This window comes from Eleutherodactylus coqui, chromosome 2, assembly GCF_035609145.1.
Source record: "Eleutherodactylus coqui strain aEleCoq1 chromosome 2, aEleCoq1.hap1, whole genome shotgun sequence".
Lineage (NCBI taxonomy): Eukaryota > Metazoa > Chordata > Amphibia > Anura > Eleutherodactylidae > Eleutherodactylus > Eleutherodactylus coqui.
The window spans coordinates 126,779,544-126,800,073 of NC_089838.1; the positions used below are offsets into that span (position 1 = coordinate 126,779,544).

General features: G+C 41.6%; 1 protein-coding gene across 2 annotated transcripts in view; it reads right to left on the bottom strand.

Moving 5' to 3' along the window:
* Positions 1-103: 103 nt before the first annotated feature.
* The window catches only part of CEP290 (centrosomal protein 290), a 199,310-nt gene continuing 178,883 nt past the window's right edge, over positions 104-20,530 (bottom strand). For both annotated transcript variants that reach the window (XM_066591495.1, XM_066591494.1), the window contains 7 exons: positions 17,229-17,351; positions 12,659-12,831; positions 8,478-8,619; positions 6,576-6,649; positions 3,089-3,162; positions 2,350-2,459; positions 104-1,172 (listed from right to left, as the gene is read on the bottom strand). In XM_066591495.1, the coding sequence (XP_066447592.1) occupies positions 996-1,172; positions 2,350-2,459; positions 3,089-3,162; positions 6,576-6,649; positions 8,478-8,619; positions 12,659-12,831; positions 17,229-17,351 (873 nt within the window). In that variant the 3' untranslated portion in view covers positions 104-995. The remainder of the gene's footprint in view (positions 1,173-2,349; positions 2,460-3,088; positions 3,163-6,575; positions 6,650-8,477; positions 8,620-12,658; positions 12,832-17,228; positions 17,352-20,530) is intronic.

Sequence of the window (20,530 nt, forward strand, 5' to 3'; positions counted from 1 at the left end):
CTGCAGATGAGGAGGACGTATATCGGCTCGGCGTGAAAACCGAGCCGATATACGTTCATGGGAATGCAGCCTTAAGCTTTGACAAGAAATAAGTCCGCCAGAATTAAAACGTAATAAGTTTATTTATAAATACAAATAAGTGTTCACAATTTCTACAAAACATATCTAAAAAAACGTGTAGAATTCTGTATTTACAGATAAGAAACTAAGTTAACTATACAAGTCATTATGTAATTTGGCAAGGAAAAGGTTAATTTAAAATATCAGGTTGTAGTCACGCCGTTTGGTGTTCCACCCATGAACATTGAGCACAGAACACACCGTCCTTGTGCGGTTTGAGGTTTTGGAATGCCATGCATCGCATGTGGTGTTCTCATCTGTGAAAGCAGACAAGATCTAGGATATGCAATTGTTGTCCCCCTGTACATCATGATGTCCATGGGAAAAATTGTCCATTTTGAGTAGCTTCACGGGTTATTATGAAATGGCTAACTGCAATACATGTACAGCCTGAAATACGGCCATGGGAACTGGCCAGAAAGGTCTTTCCTTCAATTAAAGAAAAAAAAAATGTCCAAGTCTGCCTAATATATTACTCAGTAATAACTTGGTCATGGTGCATATTCTTCCCACTAAGACTATAAATCTTACTGTAGAAGTTCTCATTTGTTGAAAAGATATGGACCTAATTAATCAATGCAGCAGTATGTACTGACACTTAAAACCTGATTTTTAGAAAGGCTATTAAAAAGTGGTGACTTTTTTGTCTAGTGTAATAAAGAACACTATCAGGATGATGTGAAGTCTATTGCAAGATCATTCTTCCCGAAATCCAAGCTGCAACGCTCTGCAGTGATGCTGCGTTCTCTCTTGCACAGCTATTCAGACTGTACTCCTAAACAATGACCCAAACTTATTTGGGTCATTGTTTAACTGTTTTTTTTTTTTCTCAATCTGTAACCTTTAGCTGTGATCTGATGGACATGTAAACTAACTCAGTGCATGGGCAGACCTATATGGACACCAAATTGCTGAGAGAGGGCCTTTAGCTTTTCTTCAAGGAGTATATTCTTCTTAACTTCTTCATTGTAGTTGTATTTAAGATCTTCAATCTCTTCAAAAAAGTTAGGATCAAAATTTTCAAGTTCCTTTTTCAGTCTTTTGATTTCTTCCTGTAAATAAAAAGAAAAACCCTAGAATGAACCTGATTGTAGGCAATGCAGAACCTATGAAGGAGTCACATACCAAATATTGTTCTCACAGTAGTTGTACATAAGAGCCATGTGAACATAGTCTATGAGGCAAATGTAGATCACAAACCGCAACCAAGCCATGGATTGACACACTCAGCTTCTGCGGATGTAGTCCAGCTCAATGGGACAAGTCCCTGTGTGGAATTCCCGACATGGATTCAACATCAAGTACCATCACATGAAGAAAAAAAAAAGTGGATTTAAAATCCACGGCCGTATAAACTACACCATGGATTCCCAGTTAAAGCGACGTCACACTTTTGCTGTGGATTTGATGCGGATTCTGCATCCACATCATGGAAAAAACAATGCAGACGAAATTGTATCAAAATCCATTGCAATGTATTTTCCAGCTTATTATAAAATGCAAATTGAGAGGTTTATGCGCAAAGCCCATGGTAAAGGTCATGTGTAGAGATGAGCGAGCATACTCGCTAAGGGCAATTACTCGATCGAGCATTGTCCTTAGCAAGTACCTGCCCACTCTGAAAAAAAGATCCGGCGGGGAGCTGCGGGGGAGAGCGGGGAGGATCGGAGGGGAGATCTCTCTCCATCTGCTCACCGACGCAACTCACCTGTCACCCGTGCCAGCAGCTGAACCTTTTCTTCCAAGTGGGGAGCTACTCGCTAAGGACAATGCTCACTCGAGCAATTGTCCTTAGCGAGTATGCTCGCTCATCTCTAGTCATATGTAATCCACTTCCAATTATAATTATCGTTGATCCAGCAAACAAGCCATAAAAGGTGATCTCAATATATTCGATATAGAATATATTATCACTTTTCCGGTTTGCTGGATTACTGATATTTGGATTACACGTGACTGATTCTGTAAAAGGTGAGGTAAGCAGTGTACGGACTTAACAGACTGTGGGTCCGTGCACAACTCTGCTCGCATCCCTAAAAATCAGCTGAACCACAGCCAAAAAAGAATGCAGTGCTCGGACCCTTCATGTCAGCAATCATGGGATTCTCAGGACCCAAGAGCTTCATGAATCAAAACGTCTGACCAGTCACTATGACATGATACTGTTTTTTTGTTTTTTTTTTCAAATGTCAGTTACCGTCTAAGGAAAACCTTTTACTAGAGCGTTACCTTTAAGTGTAGTTTCTCCAAATCCGAGGTTTTCATATGTGTTTCAAGGTCCACCACTTGTTCCATCAACTTGTTGTATTTTACGTCTTTTTCGAGAACCTCATCAGACCCTGAAAGCAATATAAAACGGGGAACCTAAATTTATTTCTTCCCGTTTGCAATGCACGTACAGAGAAAATGGAGCTTCTAGTTCTACAGGTGTGACCGTTTACAGTTTAAAGGGATATTTCAAAAAATTGCTGTAAAACACTAATCAAATGTTATTAAAGTTCGAAATGTGGTTCTGCGTTGGATTTTGTGTCTGTGGCTCTATCAGCAGTTACCACCTTTTGGCATGTCAGAAGCGTATATTCCCAGGTTGTACTGGATACGACCTGTAGGCATTCCAGCATTACAGTTTGGGCTTGTTCAGCAGGAACTACCAGGGATGTGTGGTGTGTTTTTTCTTTTTTTAAACTCTGCTCCCTGGATCGAATTGCTGACCAATAGCAAGGCAGCACTTAGCAGAGACAAGCACAGGAACTACGTACAGAGCAGTAAATTGTATTAAATGTAGTTTCAAGTTGCATGTCAGCAGAGATGTGGTAGCCATCTTGGAAAATAGCGATGTGGGGAAACAAATCAGAAATGGAGAACAATTCTGCAGTATTATGTGAGTACACACCTATGGTGGTTTTATTAAATGTTCGTTTATAAATTGACTGCCTATATTAAAGGTCCTATTACTATGAACACATACCAGATTGTTGTTTATATGTTTCCAGCTGGTGAACAAGCTCCGCCTTTTCATTTTCTAAGCGATTATTGGTCAACCTGAAATGCATACCATATTGATATATTACACAATGTAACCTGATCCAGTTGAAAGTAAATGGGACAAAGTAGCCATCCTAGGACAGACACTACTACATCCACAGCATACAGATGTGCGGAGCAATAGAAAAAATAAAGACGCCACAGCGCTCGCCCAAATGCCACGACCCCTCCAAGTGGCTGATCAGCAGGGTCCCAAGAGTGGGACCACCACGGACTGTCCATCCTAAGGGTTAGGCTATCTACATTATAATCCTGGAAAACCCTTTAATGGGCGTGAGAATAAAATTACATTACACTACTTACATACAACACAGGTGTAACTAGCTTCCTCATTTGGCAGTCTGCATGCTGAGGTGGTGCACATATTTGCCCTCCTGTATCAGTAAGTATATGGCTATTTTCAGTGATTGACAGTTTTATAACCCCTTTAAAGATACTGCGTATTTTTGGGCAAAAAGATCAGGGTGTCTATTGAAAGCCTCAGCAAACCTCAAATGGTGCCTAAAAACCATCCTAATCTAGAGGTGTAGTGAGCATTTCCACCCTGCAGATATCTCATAGAGTTTATTACAACTGGGTTGTGACATTTTTTTTTTTTAAGGCCTCATGTCCACAGGGAAAATCGGGCCCGCTACGGATTCTACATGTAGAATCTGCAGCGGGTCCCTCCTGCCCCGCGGACATGAGCGCTGAAAATAACAATAAATGAGAATAAACTCACCTTCCATCCACTCCGTTTCTTCTCTGCGTCGCGGCCGGATCTTCTTTCTTCGGCCGGCGGATGAACTCGTCACGCCGGCGGCACGTCGTCGACGTGCCGCGCGCATGCGCCGGGCACATCCGCCGAGCCGAAGCAAGGGAGATGCGGCCGTAAGGAAGAGAAGACCTTCCCGGCCCGCTGCGGGTGAGTAAATGCTTTTAAATTCCTATTTTAGGTCTCCCGCGGATCCGGACGGCTTCCATAGGCTTCAATAGAAGCCCGCGGGAGCCGTCCCCGCGGGAGACCCGCATGAAAATGGAGCATGGTCCAGATTTTTTCATGCTCCATTTTTTTAAAAATCACTTTTATTGACGATCCGCGGGTGGTCAATGCATCCCTATGGGGTGCGGATCCGCGCGCAGGAGAAGAGTTAAAATCCGCTGCGGATTTTAATTCTTATTTTCCCCGTGGACATGAGCCCTAACAGGTTTGGATTGAAACTTTGTATTTTACAACCCATATGTGATTGTAAACTGCTGTTCTCGCAAACAGGAGGGTTTATAAGGGTAGGAGCCATTTGGGATTTTGCTTTGAAGGGTTTTCGCACTCCATATCTTATTTGGAGAAGCTTTGTGGTACAAGTCTAGTAGAAGCGCCTGAGATATGACCCCATTTTTGAAACTATAACCCTCAAAGCATTCCAGTGTGTAGTGAGTATTTCAATCCCACAATGGTTTTTGCAAAAATTGATCAATGTGTTGTGCTCAACTTGTGCGGTGCAGAGTGCAAAGACGGCATAAATGCCGTCTTAAGCTCTTGCTCATGACCCGAAGGTTGCGGGTTCAGGTAGCCGGCCCAAGTTTCACTCAGCCTTCCATCCTTTCGTTGTGGGTAAAATGAGTACCCAGCTTGGAGGGTGGGGAATAAATAAATTACTCGAAAGCGCTGCGGAATAAGTGGCGCTATACAAATAAAAGGATTTATTTAACTTATATCACTTAAGACACAGAGCCTCCTAAGTACCAGTACTGTGGAAGCCGATGAGATGCAACCCTGTTTTGGAAACTTGTACCCTTTTGGGTATCCATCTAGGGGTAAAAGTAGTAGTAGTTTTATTCAGGGTTTTACTGGTAAAACAATCACATTGGAGGCAGATGTGTATTTATAGTGTGGAATACTTAAGGGCATTCCTTTTTTTTCTTGGGTGGAACTGGGAATAAAAACAGCAATTCCTACATTGTTGCTAGAGTATCGTTTTTACAACAGTCATTATGTGTTATAACTGACAGGTTTATCTTTGTTCTGTGGGGCATTACAGTTACTGCAATACCAGATAGTTTATTTTACCAATTTTACACAATAAAAACACTGAAATATTTTTTTTCATGTTTTGATACAGTCACCCTGAGACCCATAATGTTTTTATTTTTCAGTTCTTAAGTGTGTAAAGGTTTGCTTTCCGTGAGATGAGTTGACATTTTTTTTATTGGTACCATTTTGGAATACATATTTACTTTTGATTTTTTTGTCTGTATTTTTGTGAACCTGGTGATGTCAATTCTGTGTACATTTTCTTTATTTTTTTGACGTAATAAAGTATTTTTAATGCTAAGTGTTTTTTTTTTTTTAAATAGGCTGCTCTCACACCTGTACTTTTTACCACAATTACCGTGGTATTTTGAATGCCGCCGTAATCACGGTACAACGCTTCCATTGAGTTAAATGTGGCCTCACAGACCTGCACTCCAAAATGGCATTTTCTAACGCCGCAATTTAAGTGCGGTCTGCTATATTTTAACCCTTTCCAATCCACTGTCTGACGTCTAAAGACATTCTGATTTGAAGGCTGTACAACTCTGATATTGGAAGACGTCCGGCAGGGTATTCTTACTGTAGAATCCTGGCCGCTATGTTGTCGGGGACCTCTCCAACATTTCCCATACCACAGTACTGGCTCTATCCAGCAGATAGCGCCATTTTATAACGGCAGAAAGAGAAACCCCCTTAGGAAACCCTGAATCCAAAATTGGATTGCAAAGGGTTAAAGAGTTTTTGTACTTTTTAACGCACCTCATCAGCCATCACAATGAGGTGCGTTAAAAAGCACTGTGAACTGCCTTTGAGAACGGCGGTAAAAATTGCGGCATTTTTTTGCCGTGTGTGACAGTTGCCTTACTCTTTTTATTAGTACCACTATGGGGATTTCACCATTATTTTTATATTGCAGTGACTCCAGGTCTGCCATATTCAGAAGACTATTGTTAGGCCTCCAGTTGGCATAGCAAACTATAGTAAACCCGTGATTGCATCACAGGTACAGAGAGTGGGGTAGGTTCAATGGGATACAGTGGGAGCTCTTTCCCTTTATCAATCATTTACTATTGACTGCTGCGTTTTAAGGGGTTAAATGGCAGGGCTCAAAAGTAGCACCGAGCTGGGCCAATGAAGCAGAGTGTCAGCTATATGTTACTGCTGAGCACATGCCATCACTAGGACATGAATTTGTGTAAAGTCCCAGCCACCCGTGATAACGTATGTCATGGGGTGTGAAGGTGTGCTCCAACCACCATATACTAGAATAATAGTTACAGGGGCAGTCTAGAATAAAACATTCTTATTTACATTCTAAAATGTAAATATTAGCACCAATAGCTAGTGATTTGAATAATATTGACAGGCAACTTTAAAACCATGGTGTTTGTATAATTACCGAAGTATCTGAAATTCTCTGGAAAGGCCTTTGTCTGTCTTGGCATCTTCAGGGAAATGCTTCAGAAGGTCAATCTTGGTCAAGGAAAATGTTGAAAAATGTTAAAATAACATTACTCAGTAATATAAAAGTGATTCATAAAAGACTACCCCTTAAAGTGTTTCTGCACTTTCAAATGAATTTTCAAAATAAGCCATCCTTTGTATACATGAGGACTAACACTATTTTTGGCCATTATACGACTTTCAATAGTTTTCTCCTCTGCAGGCTGCATCTCTAATTCTCAGTTTTCCCTGAGCTGATGGCTAGAGACTAGCGGCTATGATTTCTTCCATACATTTATACAAATAAAACTCTAGCTCTCTGTAGCACACCCTCATAAGTATCATTGAAAAACTTATATAACAGTACTGAGCAGTGTGAATGTGATGTTAGTAGTTGTCAGTGCCAATAACTCATTTACTATTGGCTGCAGCCGCACTTCCCGTGAGTCTGTCTGCTTTTGTCTTCCTCTGCAGCTCTCTTCCCTCCTTTCCATATACTTCTATGGGCAGCATCAGACTACTTGCTACATGGCTACTTCTTTTAACCTGTTTCGGTGTCTCAGTTACTAGGGATGGAGTTTATTTGACAACTGGTAGTAAACAGCAAATTGGAAGAAAGGGAGACTCTCTAAGAGCCAGTTCTTTAGAGGTATTTTTCAGGACAGAAACCTCATTTTAGGTAAATAAAGTGATTTACAGTAATGGTAGTTATCGCATTGGCTATTGGATAAGTACAAGTTTGTTCTAAGTCCAATGATCATTTACAGGAACAAGAGAATGTAGTTAGTGTGTTGCTTGTTCATATACTGTTTGCCAGGGTAAGAGTCCTGAAATAAAAAGCAGTATCTACTTGATTACATTTGTCCAAGTCCTACTTGTGGGGACAACCTACAGTATTGTACATGAAGTCCATGTACCCAGAACATCAAAGCACATGCTTGTACCTCAATCAGGATTATCCAAAGACACAAATGATACATTTCAAGTTCACCAAGCAGCCGATTGCACCTATGGCTGTTGGAGCCTAGCAGAAAAGTCACATACGGAAAGCCAGATCTCCCAAATGTCCTTTGAAATCAGACTGAGGCTGGATTCACACGAACGTATATCTGCTCGGTTTTCACGCCGAGCTGATATACGTCGTCCCCATCTGCGGGGGTGGGGGGGAGAGGATGGAAGAGCCAGGAGCAGGAACTGAGCTCCCGCCCCCTCTCTGCCCCTCTGCACTATTTGCAATGAAAGGAGGCGGGACGGGGGCGGGTTCAATGCAATTTTTTTCACTTTTAATGAAACGTGCGATTTATTTTTTTTTCCCCCCATACACATAAAAATTGAATGAGCATGGGTGCATATCTTTTGGTGATAGTCACTGCATAACACACCCAGGAAGAGGGCACAGACTGAAAAGAAGTGACTAGTGAATGACTTAGTGGAAACAGCAGTCGCTCAGTGACTGCCTGTTTGCAGTGAATGGAGGCAGGTGGTTGGAAGACCTCTCCAGCGCACTCTGCGTCCATTCCCGGAACGTCTATTGCTCCTGTGTGATACTTGTTCTGTATAAATACAGTGTTATGAGGGTAGAAGTCACAGCATGCAATAATAAACCTGTGCGAACAGAAACGCTATCCCAAAAATCTAAATTCATTGGTTTGTTGGGGCTGATTGTGACCCCGCATATATATTAGTGAATGTTGTCTGTTCCTACAAGCCCTGATGAAACATTAAACCGTTCCCAACCAAGAACGAATGAGAGCCGCTTCAGAATACTGTATGGCTCTAGGTTTCCAGCAGCACAGAAGAGATGCAAGGCTGCACTAAGATGGTTGGGTTTCTTTTACCAGGATCCTCCGTTACTTACTTCATCTTTTAGGTGCTGAATTGTTTGTTCGGTTTTACGTTCACGCTCGGTTGCTTCCTTCAATAGCTTTTTCAGATCAACAATGCTGTCATTTCTCTTTATAAGCTCTGCTTCCATCTCCTTCATCTTCGTTTCATACATCCTGACAAGGTAAAAAAGGCCCTTTTATCTGCTTATTTTGTTTAAAAGAAAAAAAAAAGTGTCCATGGCATAAAAATAGGAAATGTATAACATCAAACCGAAAGAAAAGGAGGGCCGCGTGTAATACTTAGGTTTTATTCAAACTCTGCAATGTTACTGAGGACCGTTTAATCTCCTGTGAAGAGTGTATGGAAATATAGCCATTATGTACTGTGAGGTTCATTGGAGACTTATCTCTGCTTCACACAAAGCATAACAACTGGAGCTCTTGTAAAATCCCTGAGCTTCAAGGGTTATTAATTGTATCCGGTCTGAATTCACTGCTGGGTAGGATTGTAAAATCCATTCCCTCAGAAGACATTATGCCACCTTTAAATGTAATTTAGGGCTGTGTTCCCAAGCAGCTCGTTAAACGCGATGCTTCCCAATATTTGTAGATTCTCTTTGTATTTGGTTCACACATATGAAAGGATGAATAGGTCAGAGCATCCCTCCTATAGAACGATCCTATTTCTATGAATTCGGTCTAAAGTGAGCTATTGTGAAAATAACTATACAATAGAACAGTCATTTAAAGGATTATATATTTCATATATACATATACACATGTAAGGAATAGCTGGCCATGCACTGCATGGATGTAGCTGTCCCTTCTTAGTAGGGGATATGGATTGAGGTTTTCGTGGTGAGGCACCTCTTAATCATTGTAGAATGAAAAGTTCAGTAAGTGTTTAATATACTTTGTATTTCCATTCACAAACCTTCTGAAGACTTGCTGTCAGTGAATGAAAACATTCATGTATTACATACAGGACCTACCAACTTCTATAAACACATAGTGGAAGATTTTTTGGCGTAAAAAATTTGCTAAATTTGGCGAAGGTCCCACTTGCAAACATTTTGTGACTTTTGACCGCTTCACTGCCACTCTGGACTAAAGCATTAAAGCCACAAACTGGCATCAATTATAATAGAAATCTATGCCAGCTTCCAGCTGGTACAGATCTCCCCGTGTGGGTGCATAAAGGTGCCGAGAGCCACCTAAAATATGAAGAGGCGTGTATATATCTCATCTTCCTCTGACGTCTTTTCTGCATTTCCTACTTCCTCCCCTGTCCATAGCCTCCAGCATCCTGTGAGCAGTGCATGATGGGAGGACAGGGTGGAAGTACTGCGCTGTGTTGCTCATACGCAGTTCAGAGTGCTAGAAGCTCCTGTCTCTCTGCTTCAGCAGCTTTTTCTGGCCCTCTGAATTAGAGGGAGGTTGGTGCTAGTAAGTTGCAGGACCTGTGAGTGTGGGCGGAGCTACAGTGCTGTCCAGAGACCAGCTCTATGCATGCTGGGGGGAATTTGAAACAATCTGCTGCTGTGTTTACCATGGAAGTGAACAGCAGCAGATTGGTAGCTGTATACGAAGAGTGTCCAAATAAAAAGTACAGGTTGTCGCTTCTTAGCTGTACCTCTTAGATTTCAGCATTTTTCAGAATATCCATTTTGAGCCCTGAAAACCCCATTAAGACCAACATATGAAACACCGGTCTTAATAAATCTCTCCCATAAATTTTGCCAAAATTGTACAGAGTCTAGAAAATATTCTGAGCTCGGACTCCAGTCTGATGCATTTTACCTCCCATAATAATAATAATCTTTGTATAGCGCCAACGTATTCCGTAGCGCTTTCCAATGATACATTACCACAGAGTTAGTCTAGGATTGGGCAGAGTGGATACAACTGTATCAGGCAGACAGCAATGAGATGTTATGTTTAGATACAGTATGCTGCTGTGCTGTGTATACGCATCTCCCGACTGTCCAACAACTGCAAATATTTCAAGAAGCTTGATCAATGTCTCTATCCCCACTGTAACAACCACAGTTAGCTGAGAAACCGTGTGTGTAGGAGGCTGAGGGGAATGGCAGTTGGCAGACAGCCATCTTGGGTATATTGCCAGTGTTGGGGTTTCAGCTTTTGGACATAAATATAAACATTTGCATTTGCATCACATTTGCAGCAGGTCAAAATGGCAAAGGAGCTCTGCTAAGTACTACAGTCACTTATTAGGGGGTTGAATAATTCTGAAAATGCAGTAGTCATTAAAAGTGGCATTTGGGGTTGAATTTGGAGAAACCACTTGTTATATTTGTTGTGCTGAGCTATTTAAATTGTTATTCTTTAATTGTTTTTTACAAACAGACAGAAGTTTGTAAATTTGGCAAATAAACCTAATTTGCAATGGGAAAACTATATGAAACAGAGGTGATCAGCTCACCTGTAAAGTAGCTCCGGCGTTCCTAGTGCAGAAAGATCCAGGAGCAGTCTTATTACATATCAAACCATTGAAAGCAGACTGTATAATGATGTGCCCCTGAAATGTCAAAGCTCATATGCGTTTCGGATTTTATACCTTAGTCATGGCATACAATACACAAGGCTGTCAATCTTTATATGCACTCATCGGACAAAACACATGATATAAGCATCCAATCAGAAATGATTTCCAAAAAACATTTCCAGAAGTACTGCATAGACCATTGAGGGGTGGGGATCACAACACATTACTGAATATAGTAGCCAGTTGGATATTGTTATTCGGTACTTCTACACCAGACGGCCTTAATGTTAAACAAGATATATTATGTTATTAACCTTTTTTATGTAATAATGTAGCAGTTTCTGACCTGGAAATGTTTTATGTAAGCCAATTCTGATTGGCTGTTTATACCACGTGTCTTCTTCTATGGGTGTTCACGAAGAATGACGGTCTCAAGTTTTGTATGCCTTGAATAAGAAGTAAATCCAAAACGTCGATGTGGCTTTACAGGCATGGGACACATCATTATACAGTCTGCTTTTAACGGTTTGATATACTGTACATTAATAAAAGTGGAGATCATTTCTAGCAGTTGTTCTGAGATGGATCTTTCCTGGTTTTGCTTTAATTGGATCGCAACTGTACATAAATACACACATGTTGCCCACATGCACATACTTGCACAAGATAGTTAAAGTCTGGACATCAGTGGAGTTATACGGTCAGCTAGAGAACAGGACTGAGCCTCCGTACCTGTCTCTCCTGTTCTCTGTAGCCTCCGCCTCCATTATGGCCCGACTGTTGTAACTCATTGGAAGGCAGGAGAGGATGAAGTGGAGGACTGGGAAAAGCAACAGCACCATGGACTCCAGGCAGGAGGAGGAAGAGCAGCCTGTACAGAAGACCCAGGGCAGGTTGGCAGAGCCTCTATCCCTGCATCTTCCTCTGCTGTCAGCGCTGATAGAGGCTGAGGCAGAAGTATCTACACACATTACTAGTTCTGGCTAAGACCCAGAAGAGAACAAGTTAGGCCTCTGGTACGCTAGCATACTTGGGTCTGTGTGCTGTCCATGTTAATACACAGACAGCACACATATTAGCCTACGGGGCTATGCACAGACAAGAATTCGGACGTGCAAATGCATGTCAATATGCAGTCTGTCCATGTATTGCACAGCACGCGGATAGGTGTTTGTGTGTTGAAAGTGAGTTGTGCCCAAACTTTGGCAAGTGTGCAGCCGGCCTTATAATGTGTCAGATCTGAGGGCTCCACTGTGCATGTACTTACAGAAGGGAACTACTGTGCAGGCACCCTGCAGAGAATGTTGTTTCTAAGCATGTTTGTCCTGCTGAACTAAAGCAGAAAATTGTAACACTTCACTGGGGCAGAAGCGTCTATTAAAAGTATAAAGTCCTTCACAGTATCAACACCTATTTAAAACCACATTTTATTGGAATGATTAAAAACTAGGGCTTGGACTGACTGATATAAGTGACAAGCAAGTCCCCAATTTTAGGAACGTGATAACAGCAAAATAATAATCATTGGGGACTCCATGATCACTATAACAATAAGCAGGAAGAAACCGGAAATATTGAGTTGCAACAGGATCACAAACCTGGTAGGACTTGGAACAAGAAATTCTTTTGAACATATATTTACTATAAGGAACCTTCATTTTAACAGAAAATCTTAGACAAAAAGAGAAGCAAGGGTCACACACTTACTTGCTCACAACTACAGACTTCCAGGCTTTGCTGTCTGCTCCTTCCAGCTGTGGTCCTCTGCTTTCAGCGAAATTCAGTTTACTTCTGGTTTCTTCTAAGTTTGTTGAGAGTTTTTCATTGACCACTTCCAAATTCCTTTTTGCAATTCTTAATTTTTCTGACATTTCAGTTTCCTGTACATGATCAAAAAGCAACAACAAAATCTTAGCTTCACAATGTATATCCTCTAAGGGTAGGATTACAAAACCTGTGGCAGATAAAAAAAACATTCATTGATTATAGTCAACGGCTGCAGATCTGGGGTTTTTTTTCCACCCGAATAATTGTATACCAATGCTTCATTACTAGAGATTATCGAGCGTACTTGGTAACAACAGATACTAGAGCGAGTATCGTCCTTACAGAGTACGTGCCTGCTCGCCCGCAAAGATTCGGGTGCCGGCGGGGTTGAGCACTGTGTTGCGGGAATGAGCAGGAGGGAGCGGGGGGGAGAGAAAGCGATCTTCCCCCCGCTCTCCCCCGCAGCTCCCCGCCGGCACCCGAATCATTGCGGGCGAGCAGACAGGTACTTACCGAGTACACTCGCTCTCTATTCATTACCCATTTATAATAGGTCACGTATTTAGAGTACAATAAAGTATTATACCAGTTATGTTAAGGCCCATTAAGACACAACATTTATCGCTCAAAAGCCATCTTTTAAACGATAATCGTTACGTGTAAATGTGCTCAACTTTCAGTTTTCTGCTGAACGACGGACCTCAGTTCGGCTTGAAATCAGTCATTCAGCAGAACAGCTGATAAGATGGACCGCACACTGTGTTCTGCCCGGGGAAAGCGAATTACATTGTCTCAGCTGTAATGAGCTCAGCAGAACAAAGATAATTTTTTTCAAAGAACAGCAGGTGGTCCTCTGAATAAATGCAGCTCCCCATGGCTCACATGCTACTAATTGGTACTAATAGGCATTAGTACCAATTAGTAGATTATGCAAAATGATTGCTCAAAAGCCATCTTTTGAGCGATGATCTTTGTGTCTAAATGCATGTTTAAAAATACCATAGTTAGTATATTATAAGCTATATGTTTAAAGTGAGCTATTTTACTACTCTGTGCAAATTCCTTTAGAAAGACAATATAATCTGAAAATTATTGATTATTTAAATCAAGTTTTTATTGTAATAGATACAGTATGACATTTTTGTCAATTGACTCCCAATTATTCTAGCAGCCATAAAACACAGACTTCTTGTACTGTTTCAGTAAGTGTATGTTTCTCCAATATGGTCGCCCCCAGAGAAGTTTTAAAATAATACATTAAATAAATATACTTTTCTAAAATAAACAAAGACATTCATTATCTTCAACAGATGTATGTTTCAGTAAAGCCTCCTTCACACAGGCGTTTTTGTACAGCGTTTAGCGCTGATTTTTCAGCATAGCGCTAAATGCTGTACAACGCTCCCATTCATTTCAATGGGCCTGCTCACACAAGGCTGAAAATGCAGAGTCTTCAACGCTGTGCTTTGACCACGTTGCATGTCCTATTTTTGGCCGTTTTCAGCCCTGTGTTGCCCATTGATATGAATGGGCAGCAGTTTCAGCACTGCTGAAAATGCGGCACAAATTGGTACCGCACTTTTGGCAGCACTAAACGCCCTAGATACACTGCCTGAGTAAAAAAAAACACCACTCAGTGCCCTAGGCATAACACAGTGTTGTAATATCAGTTATTCCTGGTGTGTTTCTTTAAAGTGAAGTTTTGGTTAGTCATTTATTTTTGGGCAGGTTATAGAGGACCTTTGAAATATGCATTAGTTGTACCTTTTTAATATGGAACTCAAAAAAAGAAATCTAAATTAGAGTCCAATGTGCATGCCTCATCAGTGATACATGCTACAAAGATTCCTCCTCCTCCTTCTGTATGACCATGGTCTCATCACAACAACCTGCATTGTGGCACATACGATACACCCGCCATCTTATCCCTGCTGAGACTGCTCTCTCCAACACGGAGATGGCTCATTTCTTCCCCCAGCACCTTACACTAGGCTGTTAGGTCTCCTCAGTCCTCCCTACTGATTCTCAGATGAGCTTTCCCCAGTCCCTGCTATGGGCCAATCTCTTGTCCCCATAGAGATGTCACTGATCAGGAGTACACTGAAAGATGTTCATGGGCAACTGGTAAGCAATTGTATACTTGTTCATCAGTTGATCACTGCCATGTAACAAGTATAAAAATGCTTACCAGTTGCCCATGAACATCTTCCAGTGTATAGCTGACCAATGACATCTCTATGGGGACGAGATTGGCACATAGCAGGAACTGGGGAAAGCGCATCTGAGAATATTTAGGGTAGCTTCTACTGAATATGACTATGGAAGAAACAGTACTTTATTGCAGCAAAAAACATCAAGAAATAACATAGGGCTAACAAGGAAAATAAGATAATTAGTCTATACATGTATATACAGTCCCAACCAAGATGAGTGGCAGAGTACGTGCACACAACCGGCTGGGAAGAGTCACACTGTGCGCGTGGTAACTTTGCGTGCATACTGTGCTTGAACAAGGGACCCGGTGAGCATCAAACACAGCTCCCCGGGTTCTCAGTTTCCTTACCTTTGAGCCCCATAACGTAGTTTAAGGACTCAAACGTGATGACAGATTCCCTTTAACCACTAGCCAATTTGTTCAATAAAACCTATTTATGAACTTTTAAAAAACTTTTTTACAAAATTAAAAATCCTTTTTTCTTAACCCCTTAAGGACCAAGCATGATAAATAGATGGCGCTTTGTCCTGGGCTTTAACCCCCGCTGATAGGAAAAAAAACAGCGTGCAATTAAAGCTTCTGCTATCAAGCAGGAGCAGGCAGGTCAGGTTCTCAGCTATTAGTCACAGCTGAGAACTCAAAGGAGATGGGAGAAGCGTTTTTTAACCGCTTTTGCCTTCTCCTTTCCCGGGTACATAGCGGTCAATGATCACTATGTACTAAGAAGTGAAAGTGGAAGTGTTTCTTCCACTATGCAAGTTGGTGATCATGTGACCGCTGGGTTTCCCTATTACAGCAAAGCTTTAGGGTCCTAGCACACCCTGATCAGCTTTGCCAGTGACTATTGTCACTACAGGGGGATGTTTTACCATGTAACTGGGGCTCCTATGGATGCCACAGCTACAGTGGAAAAGCGTGAAATAAAAAATATATATGTGAATGACCCCCAAAAGTCTTATGGTTAAAAAAAAAAAGTTACTAAATAAAATTAAAATATATACATAAAAAAGAATGACCCACCACCAACGCCAACCAAGACAGTCTCCGTATGCACCCTGTAATCCAAACTATACATATCGTATGTCAAAATGTCCGAAACAAAATGAGGAACCCGTTCCTAATTTTTTTCTTTTCAGCATAAATATACTAATAAAAAAAAAATACTATTATACATGCATAAAAAAATTTTTTTTTTAGCTTTTTACCCCCAATAAAACTAAAAATGGGAAAAATCAGTAAAAAAGATATTAAAAAATAGCTCAATATATCACAGGGAAAAAAAAGCACAAACCAAAAATTATTTTGGTAGCTAAAAAAAAAAAAAAAATAGGGCAGTAAAACCACCACATGGGTAAAATCACTAAAAGGTGTCTGGTCCTATAGGTACAAAACAGTGTCTGGTCCTTAAAGGGGTTTTGTCATTTAAAAAATAACTAAATAAAAAATCTATATTTAACTATTCCTTCCCTGTCAGTTTCCTTAGCAAATGTTCTCCTAGCTGAGCTTTTGCAGTGTCCCGGGTCACCTCACGGCACGCTGGGCCCAGCTTCATTCCTCAAATTCCTTCCGGCCGGGTCAGTGAAGGTTACATCCCTGTGCTGTAGCTTCACTGTCTAGGAATGAATTGTAATCTATTTCAGAGACAGCTCGCTTGAGCAATCTCTGAAGAAGATAGGCAGTCCTCCTGCTGGCCTGTGAGCTGTGACGTAATGTACATTGGTTGGCAGGCAGAAGACTGCCAACCAAATGTACGTAACCTCACAGGAAGGAGAAGAATCAGGCAGCTCAAGGTGAAGTGACTCCCCGGACTGCAGGAGACAGGAGAGGATGGGGGGAGGTGAAGATCTGGTAACTAGACTGATGGGGGGGGGGGGGGGGGGGGGGAGGAATAGATAAGTATAGAATTTTTCTTTTTTAGTGACAGAAACCCTTTAAGGGGTTAAAAGAATGCTAACCATAGGAAAGAAAAAACAGCAACAAAGTACAGTAAAATGACATTAATGGAAGTAGTCAAAAGACTCGGCAGTAAGGGGGTTAAAGATCAAATTGTTCTTCAGTAGATGTGCTGCACAAACAGCTCAGCTGAGAAAGAAATGTTTTCTCTTGGGAAACAGGTGAAATAGTAAATCTGGAAGCGTATAATGATCGGGTAATTACATCCAATCAGCACCTGCACTGGGAGCTAACATGCGATCATGTAAAGTAATGTTTACATTGTAAATTGCCTGAATGGTTTAATCATATATGATGGCTATGGTTTTAAAATGACGCAGATCATGGATATTCTTTTCTTACTGTTTTGAGTTCTTTCCGAAGTCTCTCATTTTCAGCAATTACTTTCTCCATGCCTTTTGTCTTTGCTTCATATCTCATACTTAGCTGTCCACCCACATGCAGCTGCAGCTTTTCAAGTTCTGACTAGGTGGGCAATAAAGAAAAATGATTATGAAGAATTGATCTCACAGAACACACAGACTTGTATTAATGTAGCATTGAACAAAAGCTACGCAAAGATAATGCCTAGTTTTCATTCACAATGAATGTTCCTTACATAAAAGAATGAAAAGTTTGTCAAAAAGGAAATGCATTAAAGAGTGCACAGTACCAGGTCGAATGGTCAGGACTATGCCATTTGTGAGAAAAGGTCAGTAACAGTTTGGAAAATGGGTGAAAAATTCTCCAACTGCATGTATAACAGCTATTACTGAGACACAGCTAGAGTTCAGGGGGATGAAACACATCCGAGGACCGAGTGGGTCCCCAACCCAGATGTTTAGAACGGCACATCCCATTTGTTAAATGGCCATATGGTTGTGGTGGAAATCATCTGTTTCACCCACCAAACCACATTATTACACTCAGATGCGTTTTTTGACTGCATCTTCGTTGCATCAGTGCCGTTCCACATGGCTGTCCTTTTAGGGTAGTGGGCTTTGGGCAGTAAAGAAGCAGGCCCACTGTAGCAGAAAGCCATGTGGATGTGCAAGCCCAAGCAGTTTTCGAATTGACTGTTAAACATAATTAATGGTTGGTTATATGATAATGGCCACTGGTCTAGGAAAGGCCACTCAGGATGCCATTGGTTATATCAGCACTGGATTTTTGCATGCAAACATCAGTTTTATCTGCACAACCGCATGGCCATTAGCAATCAACAAACTGGTCAATTTGAAAGCTATGTGGACTTGCGTATCCATGTGGTGTTCTGCTGCACAAGAGCTCAGACTTAAGAATATGTGGTTGAAGAGGGGAAGGGGGTCACAGTGACCTGACCCCTTATACACAATACAACTCAAGACTCAGGAGGATTTTATTTACTAGTTTTCAGGGCACCATAGGATTCCCAGCCATGTACAAATATGTCCAACTGAATGGAGCATGGGCAGTCAAGCATTCCGGATTCTCTAGAAATTGAGGATGCTATCCTGCAGGAGACTGAAGAACACTTCCCAGCAACGTGGCTCCGGCTGCAGGAAGTTACTAACTACCCTTCCCCACCACACAGAAGAAGAGAGCACAACAGGGGAGAAATCTTGATGGTCTTCCCAATGTAAGTTGGACTTGGCTGCCCCCACAACCCCTTTAGCTACACCTCTGAGCTATTTCAACATTCACTCCAGTACATCATATACACACCACATTAGGGCTAAGGCTGCAGTGAGACTTTGTGTAGTGCTACTGACCAATTTTAACTGAGTGACAGCTGCAGTTCACAAGATTGCATACAACTCAATATGTTCTTTAGACCTGCATATGAAGCTCAACAGATAAAATCAATTAGAAGCACCCACAAAAGTCTCAATGCAGCCCTAACCTTAGATCATCCCATCAGGACAACATTTATCCATATGTCCTATTAAGGCATATAGATGCCAGAGTGGGGCCCCTGTCTATAAGGAGTGTCAGTATCGGGCAGTGGTTCTTGCCCTGGCAGACATGAGACATCCATTCAGACGTGCCCTAAAAGTGCACCTCTTCAGGAGGCATACCATATCCCCTAAAACAAACCCTTCTTTACTCCCGCTGATAACACTCTCCCTCTTCTACCGATTGCAATCCCTGCCAGACGCAATCAACGCCCCCTGCAGTCATACCGATTCAGCCACTATACGGCCTGACCATTGTCTGTGTATAGCATGCCTCACTCTCCACCTCGCCATACGGTGCACATCTCCAGCCCCTTTACCTTCTGTATCACCCCATTACTTGTAGTATGTAAGCTCGTTGGAGCAGGACCCTCACCCCTACTGTTTCCATCAACTGATTACTACATGTAACAGTGGTCTTGTTTCTGTTCCCCCTGTCTTCCAAGTGCTGCATAATATGTTAGTGCTATATATATAAAGATTATTATTATTCACAGCCATGCATCTCAATAGTCACCATCTAATTCTACATTTCTCCGGTAAGTTTCCAGTGATTAAGGGTATGTTCCCATGTGATGAATTTGCTGTGGATTTTAATGTGAATTTTGGTGCGGATACACAGTAGATTTTACCCCTTCAACAGATTTCAACTGATTTTGAAGTAAATTTGCTGCTGATTTTTCCACTTGGGAACATACCCTAACTCTTTTTTTTTCATGTTACTCTCTGCTGTGAGATGGGAGGGGTATCATCACTCCCTAAGGAGAGCATCTAGAAGGTGAGGAGACTTATAAGGCCATTCATGGTCCTCTGGGAATAATATGCAAATAAGGAAGATGAACAATACCTCTGCAGTGCCACCTATTGGATGGCAGCATTCCTGCAAGTCAATGTACGACTTTTTATACAGGTCTTTGCAACAATGATTGGAAATTGAAAATCAAGCCAGAATCCATCCACAGACAGCTGTTTTGGGGTGTTTGCCCCTCATCAGTGTGCAGTAGGTTTCTGGCTTGGCTAGTGAGAGGCCTGTGATGTGAGTCGGGAGGGGTATTATCACTCCTTAAGAAGAGCACCTAGAAGGTGAGTGAAGAGACTTCTAAAGGTCATGCATGCTCCTTTGGGAAATTTGCAGGAATGCTGCCATCCAATAGGTGGTACTGCAGAGGTATTGTTCCATCTTCCTTATTTGCAAATATTTCCCAGAGGAGCATGCATGGCCCTATAAGTCTCCTCACTCACCTTCTAGGTGCTCTCCTTAAGGAGTGATAATACCCCTCCTGACTCACATCATAGGCCTCTCACTAGTCAAGCCAGAAACCTACTGCACACTAATGAGTGGTTAAAACCCAGAAACAGCTGTCTGTGTATGGATTCTGGCTTGGTTTTCAATCCCCAATCATTGCTCTACAGACCTGTATAAAGGGTCGCACATTGACTTGCAGGAATGCTGCCATCCAATAGGTGGTGCCGCAGAGGTATTGTTCCATCTTCCTTCTCTGCTGTGATCCCCACCAAAAAATTACTAACAGTTAGCAGCAAAGGGCAGTTTGTGCAGTGAAGTTCGAGGAGGTAAGCTTCTCATGCTTCTCAAGCCAATAACATGACAAGGGAACTCCCTATATCTTGTTAGCATAGAACTTCCTTGTTAATATGGAAATATTACCATTTTGGCCAAAAACAAAAAAAAGCTCTTAAACACATAACAGGAGTACATAAACTAGTGGAATC